The sequence below is a fragment of the Molossus molossus genome, unplaced genomic scaffold (genome assembly GCF_014108415.1).
Source record: "Molossus molossus isolate mMolMol1 unplaced genomic scaffold, mMolMol1.p scaffold_m16_p_5, whole genome shotgun sequence".
NCBI classification, from domain to species: Eukaryota; Metazoa; Chordata; class Mammalia; order Chiroptera; family Molossidae; genus Molossus; species Molossus molossus.
In genome coordinates, this window is record NW_023425388.1 from 838,868 (window position 1) to 848,524 (window position 9,657).

The following is a 9,657-nucleotide window of genomic DNA, read 5'->3' on the forward strand; positions in this document are numbered from 1 at the left end:
GTACGACTGCAGGCGGAAAGCTTTTGGAAGGGTGGTGTCCCGGTGTTGAATCCATCAGACAGGCTCCCTGCCCCGTGCGGCTTCCTCTTGCTGCCCTGACGATGACCTCCGCCGGCCGGCCGAGACCGGGAATTAGTGAGGTCAAGATCCTCAGGAGGCCCCATCCCGTCGGACGCTGGTCCACTGTACCGGAAGACAGTCGACGTCGCCTCGTCCTCCACGCCCACCAGCAGCCGCGGAGATGCCGTCCTGGTCACGATGGTGTGCATTCGTGTAGACCAGTCACAGCGTCTCTGACACGGCAGTTGGAGGACCTGGGTTGTCTCGACACGATCGCGGCATTCATAGATGCAAGCCGTGCAGAACCACTCACACGTGACCGCATTTACGGGATTGTCGAGTCACACTCCTGAGAACCAGCAAATCCAGTGCAGCAGCCAGATCCCCTCGCGCGCCCCGCCCGCTGCTGGGAGGATATAAACCCTCAGCCCAGAGCGACCGTCAAACCCAGACGCTTGCCCCTGTCCCTCCGCTGGACCCCGTCTCCCGCCAGCATGTCCCACAGCAGCTGTTCTGGAACCTTCTCCTCCCGCTCCCGTGGCAGCTGCCTGTGCTCCCCGGGCCCCTCCTGGGGCTCTTCCTACCCCAGCAACCTGGTCCTCAGCCCTGACCTGGGCTCCCCCAGGCCCTGCCAGCGGGGCTCCTCTCTCTGCAGGGGCCAGAGGACCTGCTGGGAGCCCCCCCGCTGCCGGACGTCCTGCTGTGACCCCAGCACCCCCAGGCTCTGCAGTCCCTGCTGGACGACGCCCCCGGGGGCTCTGGACTGTGGGCTCAGCAGCTGCTCCCTGGGCTGTGGGTCCCGGGACTCCAGACCCCTGGGGTACAGAGTCTGTGGGCTCCCCTCCCAGAGCTCTGGGTCCGGGTTCTACTGTCCAACCTACTCGGCCCCCAGGAGCCGCCAGTCATGGTGTTTCCGACGACGACCCTCTGGATCCGGCTGCTACTGGTGAGCCTGTGAAAGGTCCGGATTCTTTCCAGCGTTGAGGTCAAAGTCCACTCAGCACAGCCTTTGTTTTCCTGGCCCCGGTCACCACCGTCGCTTTACCCGTAACCCAGCATCACCACCTTCGACAGACCCTGCGATGCAGGATAACCCGAAACTAATTCCTACGATCTGTACTGTCGTCAAAATATACGCTGCTGAGTTTCCATCGAAGAGCAACTGAAAATGAGTTTTAATCTAATAAATGTATGTAATCCGGCTTCCAAATGTATCATTCTTCTTATTGCTACTCTGTTGCCTCCCGTTTTTGCGTTCAGGGATCTGGGAGAGTTCAGTGAAGATGGAAATGTCTTTGAAACTGGTTGTGAGCACAACAGAGTTTGACAGGTTTGAGTGAACCCTGTCCTGTTGACAATGCTCCCCAGGAGAGGTGGACGTTTTCGGGGCCACCGTGCGCATTTCTCAGTGTCAGTGCCGGAGACGGGGGGGGGGGGGGGGAGGCATGCGTTTCTGCTGACAAGTGAAAACGGGAAATCGGTACATGAACCAGACGTGCAGACGACAAGAACATGACACACGTGTGACGTGACTTTATACAGACAGAAGCTTAGCTGAGTCGCGTATCTGAGGACAGACCTCCCGCCACGCTCCTCGCTGGTCCACGTACAGGCCGCGGGCCCTGCCCCCCCACGGGGTTTCCTGTGCCCCGTCTCTGTCCCTGTGTGGGGAGATCCCCCAGGACCTCAGGCGGGAGGAGCTGAGTAAAGACGGTGGGCAACCCCCCGATGCTTCCCCAGGCTCAGCCGAGACGGGAGCCGCACACGGAGCCGCGGTGACATTACGTCCACTCGCCTCAGTCTGGGCGCCCCCTCCACCCCGCCGGAGCGGAGGTCACGAATCTGGGTGCAGACAGTTTATTTGGCAGAAACCATGGAAATTTTATCCATTGAGTAGGAAAACCTCATAAAATGCCTTTAAAATTTTTTTTATTGATTTTAGAGAGAGAGGAAGGGAGGAGAGAGATGGAAACATTGGTGAGAGAGAACATTGATCGGCTGCCTCCTGCACGCCCCCCACTGGGGACTGAACCCACAACCTGGGCACGTGCCCTGACTGGGAATCAGACCCGTGACCTCTTGGTGCAGGGTCGACGCTCCACCACGGAGCCACACCGGCCAGACAAAGGGCATATTTTGAAGTTGGTTTCAAAGTGGACATTCCTTCAGGGCCTTTTAGGGGTCCCAGACCAACTCTTGGAATTCTGCTCCCCCAGACCTGGTGACCAGGAGAACCATTTGTCCACTGGCTCCGTGTCCTGTGGGTTGAATGTTGTCTCAGGTGTGTGTTTAGGTCACCAGGGTTCACAGCCGCAGGCTCCTTCTGTGTCCACTGTGACCTCTGAGCAGCCCAAGTGGAAGGTGAAGGGAGTGACGTGTGGGGAAGAAGCCTTCTGTGCAGAGGTCACCGAGGCGGCAGGACATTGTTCTCCACGGCTGTGCCCGGGGTCACAGGCGAGAGCCTGCGGTGGAACGGAGCCGTGGGCATCAGGTACCCCCTCTTTTTCATGCTCAAACCTCCCTGGGAGAAAGACGAGCGTGATATCCCACAGACGGCTCCCGACAGGAGGGAACGCACAGTCCAGAAGGGTTTGGAACTTGCTAAAGTTTAGAAACCACAGGTCTCGTGGAATCTGCCTTTGGTTCTGGTTTCCTGAGTCCCTTTCCTTTCTTAATGTACGGAAGTCCCTGTGCAGCCGGAGTCCGGGCTCTCCCACCTCCTCGACTTTCCACGGACGTTGGGGCGCGGCTGCGGGTCCCAGGGTCTCCGCAGACCAGATCCGCCGCTGAACTCTCTGCCGAGAATGTGTGCGTCGGTTTTCGGTTCTTGTTTCCCCAAACAACACTGTGAACTAAACACCTAGGAAACTAGCGCAGGTTAGGACACCTCAGACTCCAGCTGAGTGTCCGGAGCGAGTCGTGCCTCCGTGGTGACAGATGTCAGGACGTGTTGCCATTTCACCAGGGGGCTGGGATTTGGATCGGGCGGTAGGCTGGGGTCCCTGGCCATCCTCTCTCCAACCTCTCGAGGTTTTAGGATATATTTTATGAGTGATTTTTCTTCCAAAATTATGTCCTTCAGTCCATTTCATATTCCTTACAATGTGTAATTATTTTATATAAAAATAACAAAGTTTCATGCCCTGGCCAGTTTGGCTCAGCGGTTAGAGTGTCGGCCTGAAGACCAAAGAGTTGTGGGTTCGATTCTGGTCAAGGGCACGTACCTCGGTTGCAGTTCGGTCCTTGGCCCCGGTCAGGGTCGTGTGGGAGGCAGCCCGTCAGTGTGTCTCTCTCACATCGATGTTTCTTTCTCTCTTTCTCTCTCTCTCCCTCCCACTATCTGAAGGTAAATGAAAAAATGTCCTCGGGTGAGGATTACAAAATAAATAAAATAATAATTTCTACCTCCCCACAGAACAAAGGCCACATTAGGTCATTAGTATCTTTAAAATGTGATTCTAGATGTTGTCATATGACGTTATTAAGGAGTGTAGTAAACATAAAAGATAAAGTCATTTCTTCCAGACACTGGACCATTTTCACTGTTTAAAGGAAAAAATTTTTAAATGATAAATGTAAGCTACGGGAATATCCACCCAGATGATTTATAAGAAGTTTTGAGCACAGTAAGCAAATAATCTTCACGCCAATCTGTGAGTGTCACCCAGCATTTTTATTTAAACTTACAACATGTTCTCAGGTTGTAAACCGTTAAGCAAATGTACTACGGAAAAGAAATAGGCGAGATATTTAGAAAGAAATCTGCAACATTGTATATCCGCCTACCCACAGGGAGCAGCTGAGCCTCTGCCTTCAGCCGATACACTCACTCCCTGGGGTTCAAGTCATGCTGAGTCCATTCGGTCACCGTAAAGGTCAGGTTAGCGAGCTAAGAATAGGACAGGAGAGGGTTGTGTTCAAACCTAGAAGTGGTGCGAGCCAGACGCCCAGGCCGGTCGGCGAGAAGTGACGGGCAGCTTCCGGAGGAGCAGCCGGTTGGCCAGGAACAGCTGGGTCTCCAGCTGAGAGAGCACTGACCCCCCCTTCCCCCCAGCCTACGGATTGGAAACCAGACCCACAGCCCAGAGCCCCCGGGGCGTCGTCCAGCAGGGACTGCAGAGCCTGGGGGTGCTGGGGCCACAGCAGGACGTCCGGCAGTGGGGGGGCTCCCAGCACGTCCTCTGGCCCCTGCGGAGAGAGGAGCCCCGCTGGCAGGGCCTGGGGGAGCCCAGGTCAGGGCTGAGGACCAGGCTGCTGGGGTAGGAAGAGCCCCAGGAGGGGCCCGGGGAGCGCAGGCAGCTGCCACGGGAGCAGGAGGAGAAGGTTCCAGAACAGCAGCTGTGGGACATGCTGGCGGGTCACCTCCTGGACTAGGGCCTTTATACTCCCTTCCCACTGGGTGTGTCATCCCACAGCCCATAAAACCGGCGCCAGTCCCTTCTGCTTCGGCTGCACCGAGACCACCTGGCCACACGCGGGGGGTGCGGTTGTACACCTGGGAAGGGCAGCCATGCGTGCGCCTGGGAAGCCGGGTGTCGGCGTTGAACGTTCAAGGCTGAGCCCTCTCCCGCCCCGAAGGTCACCCAGAAGGTCACGCAGAAGCGCTCTGGCGGTGCAGGGGTCCGCCCGGGAAGCCGGCTGGATTGGAAATAATCGCCGTGTGTGTCACCGTCTGTCAGAACGGCTGCCACCCGGGAGCGCAGCTGCTGACTGGTCTGTGCACGCTCGTTTCTGTTAAACAAACGCGAGCACTGACGGTGGCCTGGAAGTGTCGAGGTCGCCCGAGGGAACGGGGTCCCCAGGAGGAGCGACGGGGTAGGCAAGACCCAGGGCACTTTGTGCAATGAGATCTCGGTCTGAACTGCTTTGGTGAGATACGAGCTGAGACCCTGCCTCATTTCCTGTGCTCAAGCTTAAAATGCTATGCAGACCAACGAACGTCCATCTTAGCTCTTCTTTCTGCGTCGGCTGTGGTAGGGGTTAAGTATTATAAATTGCTTTATAAAGTGCGATTTTGGAATGCCAAAGGCTATTCATCGAAGGTGCTGAAGGAGCATTGAAACCGAGCGCAGAAACGAGAGGAAGAGCGCCCAGTGTATCTCCGTCTCTCATCCGAGGCGGGGGCCACCCCTGAGAGGGTCCCCCAGACTCTGGATGGTGTCCTCCTTCTAAGGAGGGTGTGTGAGCTCATTGCCTTGACGTCCAGGGCCGAAGGAGCCATCTCACGGAGATGCTCTCTTTGCTTTGGAGAGCAACGCACGTCACTTCGACTTGAATTGTTTTCGGGGGCTTCTGGCAAGTATCACACAATTTCTTAGGTAATGGTCCTACTTCTCCTGTTGCAGGACCTGCTGTCCTGCTCTGTGTGGCAGAGTGAGCAAGACCGATGCTGAGAAGAGACACAGAGAAGGGTTCCGGGCTGGGGCTCTGTGCTGCTTGATGTCTCCATCTGACAGAAAATCCTTCCCCAGAAAATCCTTCCCCTCGCTCTCAGCAAACGCATCTGGGCACAAGGCCTCCCTTTTGTTGAGACAAGAATGTTCACTACCCCTTAATATCTGACCTCACAGGATTATTCCACAGAAATAGATCGTATAAGGATGGCACTGAAGCAAATTCCATGTAGGTGAGCTCAGTGTTTATATGGATGTTTTGATGTTCGCTATTTTATGGACACATAAAACGGAGGTTTGGAACCTGCTAGAATATGCCTTTTGCTCTGCGTCGTGAAGAAGCCTAATAAATAGGAATTGTTTATTTTATAGGCAGGATAAACTCTGCTAACTAATAAATGATACATGATTGAAGGCCAATTTGTCTGCTTAAAAATGTCCCGGCTATCAGTCTGCAATCTGAAAGAGCATTTGGCACGGGCTCCGGCCCTCTCCAGAGCGGATCTCATGACCACAGCGCCCTCGAGGTGAGTCTCATCACCGGCAAAAGGAGAGGCTTTTATATTTTTTGCCAAGTTTCCCCTTAGAACTTCCACCCAGTGCCCTCAGCCCTTCATGGAGTGAGCCCCAGCCGATGGCCCCTGACCACCGTGTCAGTTATGGACGATGGGCGTCTTAAGGGCTTGTCCGTCCCACAGGCCGATGCGTGGAAACCACTCCCCGCCCTGCACTTGTCTGTACAGTGAGCGATGAGCTTCGGGAGAGTCTAGGGAACGCGTTTGGGACCCCAGCCCGCCAAGCAGAGTGTATGCAACTCTATCCGGGAACCACGTCGGAGGTGCCACAGGCCTGGATTCTCCACTTCACATCGTCGTTCATTCGGTGCCCGTCCCGTGGCCGTTTATAAAGGTCATTTGTGACTATCAATTCTTCAGACACTTGGCCTTTCTGTCAAGTCCACGGGGCAGATGTTTCTAATTTCTTGAATTTCTTTACCTTCTGTTAATAAAACGTCCACCCTGTGAGGAGAAAAGGCTACTTTCCGTGTGTCGTGCTCACTGTTTTGTCCTCAGTAGCATCAACACGACCAAATGTTTACTTCAAATGTATGGAGATGGGGAATTTTTGACACTTTAATTCATTGATGATGTCTATCAAGAAGCAAGTCAGCCCTGGCCAGTGTGGCTCAACAGTTGGAGTGTCGGCCCTCGGACCAAAGAGTTGCGGGTTCGACTCTGGTCAAGGGCATGGACCTCAGGTGTGGTTCATCCCTGGCCCTGGGGGGGTTGTGCAGCCCGTCGATGGGTCCCTCTCACATCGATGTTTCTCCCTCTCTCTCCCTCCTACTCTATCTGAAGATAAATAGAAAAAAAAAATATTCTAGGGTGAGGATTAAAAAAAAAAGAAGCAAATCAACTTTAGAACAATTATTCCTTCACTTAAGTAATTTTACAATGTAATTTTCAAAGCCCTCTTGTGAATAGTAGCCCCTTTAGTCTCAAGTCAAAATTTTAAATAGAACTATCTATGGCTGAACAATTCCACTTCTGGGTATATATCTGAAGACTCAGAAACACAAATTCAAAAAGATATTTGCACCCCTATGTTCATTGCAGCATTATTTACAACAGCCAAGACACAGAAGCAACCCAAGGGTCCATCAATAAACAAGTCAATAAAAAAGCTGTGGTACGCCCGGCTGGTGCGGCTCAGTGGTTGAGCATCGACCCTGCACCAAGAGGTCATCAGCTCGATTCCCAGTCAGGGCACAGGCCCAGGTTGGGGGCCAAACCCCAAGTGGGGCGCATGCAGGAGGCAGCCAATCGAAGTTTTCTCCCATCAATGTTTCTATCTCTCTCTCCCTCTCCCTTCCTCTCTAAAAGTCAATTTAAAAATTATTTTTTTAAAAAGCTGTCATACATATATGTATATACAATGGACTATTACGTAGCCACAAAAAAGAAGGAAATCTTACCATTTGCAACAGCATGGATGGACCCAGAGGACATTATGCTAAGTAAAATAGGTCAGTCAGAGAAAGACAAATACCATATGATTCCACTTGGAATCTAAAGAGCAAATTAGATAAACAAACAAAATAGATACAGACTCACAGACACAGAGAACAGATGACAGTCGCCGGAGGGGAAGGGGTGCAGGCCGGGAGAGAGGTGCAGGGGCTGAGAAGGACAGATCGTAGGGACAGAAGGGTCTCAGGGATGTGAGGTGCAGCACAGGGAATACGTCAGTAGTAGTATAATAACTAGGTGCGGTGCCAAGCGGGCGCAGGAGGTATCGGGGGGCCACTCTGTAAAGTCTATGACTGTCTAACCCTATGCTGTACACCCGAAACTCATATAAAGTATATTGGATGTAAACTTTAATTGCCAAAAATAATAATCACAATAAAATTAGAAATAAAGCCACGCACACAGAGTGGCCGGGGTGCTCTGAGAACAGAGAACCCCATGTGCTGGACACTCTCTGAGCACGCCCACCGTGAGGGTCACCCCTGGCTTCTTTCCCTTGAAGGTGCACAGACTTGGGTGATGAAACCAACACTGAGGATTTTTTTTTTCTGTTCTCGATCTGGGTTGCTAAACTGGACCGAGGTGAACGCCCCATTCAGACTACAAAGTCCTTTCAGAGCCTTAAACACAACAAAAGCTTCATTACGTCCGTTCAATAGGAGCATCCAAAGGGCAGCGACAGCACCGGGTGTTACAGGCACAATTACGGGGACGCCCCCGCCCGCCGCGGAGCCAGATGAATGCGCGCGTGTGCCCTCCCAGGCAGCGGCTTTGAAGAGCTAATGAAACTCTTTCACGAGACGTCTGTGTTCGTAAAGAAGGCCTTTGAAGGTGACTGTGCTTCCTTCTGACGGCAGCCGCGCTGAGAATCCTCGTTAACGCGGCCGCGCACCCACGGGCCAGGGTATAAAGGGTCCCCACCCGGGGCAGCACCAGGCTCCTCCTGCAGCTCCGCTGAACCCCGCTCCGCAGCATGTCCTACCACCTCAGCTCCGGGGGCCTGTCCGCCCGCTCCCTCCGGGGCTACCTGCGCCACCCCAGCTCCGCCTGCGACGCGTTCGGCCCGGGCAACGTGGTCTACTCTCCGGGCACCAGCCAGCGCGGCCCCGGCCTCTGCGGGGGCCACCAGGAGGCCTGCTACGAGCCCGCCAGCTGCCCGGCGCCCTGCTATGGCCCCAGGACCGGCACGTTCTACAGCCCCTGCCAGATGAGCCACCCGGCGGCCTGTGGCGGTTCCGGCCTGGAGCATTTTGGCTACGGAGGCAGCCGAGGCCCGTCTGCGGGCTACGGGTCCAGCTTCGGCCGCCCCAGCTCCTTCTCCTCCCGGAGCTACCAGTCGGCTTGCTACCAGCCCGCCTGCAGCTCCCGCTATTTTGGACCAACTTACTGAAGGCCCTCAGGTGTCTCGCGGGGACCTCCGCCATGCGTGGAACTGAGCGCACATCCCGACCCATCCCTGCCGTTGCTGACGGTCCGCGTCCCAGGTCCGCTGTGCCTCCTGGAAGCCCCTGGCTCGCTGCGGACAGAGGACCCTGCCTGACCTTCTCCACCCAGACGTCGGAGATGGACCGGATTCTCCCCTGTGCCGAGGCTCGGAACCACTTCCGCTGTTTCCTCCTAAGCTGTTTCTCTGACCCCCCCAGCGGTCCTTCCATGGCTGTGTTTCCAATGCATACGGTGTCTCGAATAAACGTGTCTCTCTCGGGGAAGAAGGCATTCTGTTTTTGTCCGCGTGCCCTGTGTGGTGAGGGCTGCTGGTCCTCCCTCCAGCTGCTGTCGCTTGGAAAACGTTTCTTTCTGTTTTCTTAGATCCGTGGGCTTTCTTAATAGTTTGCAGGATAGAAGCCAGGAGGTTGCGAGGAGAATTAGCTACAAGGTGAATCTGGTGTCTTAAGAGATGTGTACTCCTCACGGGCGCGTTCGTTCATCTCATTGCTCCCGAAATTGCGTGTTTAGTTCTGACGGCAGAGCAGACATTGAGCTGAAGAGAGGCTGGCATTCCCCGCGCTCACGGAGCCCGGGCACGGTTCCAGCTCGCTCTCACGTGGCACGGGCACTGGTGGGGACAAACGCGTCCGTTTCAGGCAGAAGGCAAATGACAGGGTCTTCAGATCTGCACCGGGAAAGCACATAAACGTATTCCTGACCACAGAAAAACTCAGTCACCACTTTAC

General features: G+C 54.6%; 2 protein-coding genes across 2 annotated transcripts; both read left to right on the top strand.

Moving 5' to 3' along the window:
* Nucleotides 1–554: 554 nt before the first annotated feature.
* On the top strand, nt 555–1,010 carry LOC118617593 (keratin-associated protein 13-1-like). Its single transcript, XM_036243565.1, has one exon. It carries the CDS (start codon nt 555–557, stop codon nt 1,008–1,010), a length of 456 nt encoding a protein of 151 aa, XP_036099458.1.
* Nucleotides 1,011–8,456: 7,446 nt separating this feature from the next.
* On the top strand, nt 8,457–8,873 carry LOC118617595 (keratin-associated protein 13-1-like). The gene has a single exon (XM_036243567.1). It carries the CDS (start codon nt 8,457–8,459, stop codon nt 8,871–8,873), a length of 417 nt encoding a protein of 138 aa, XP_036099460.1.
* Nucleotides 8,874–9,657: the final 784 nt, after the last annotated feature.

What these genes read in the sequence shown, in the direction of transcription:
- LOC118617593 (XM_036243565.1), top strand. Translation starts at nt 555, where the DNA reads ATGTCCCACAGCAGCTGTTCTGGAACCTTCTCCTCCCGCTCCCGTGGC.
- LOC118617595 (XM_036243567.1), top strand. Translation starts at nt 8,457, where the DNA reads ATGTCCTACCACCTCAGCTCCGGGGGCCTGTCCGCCCGCTCCCTCCGG.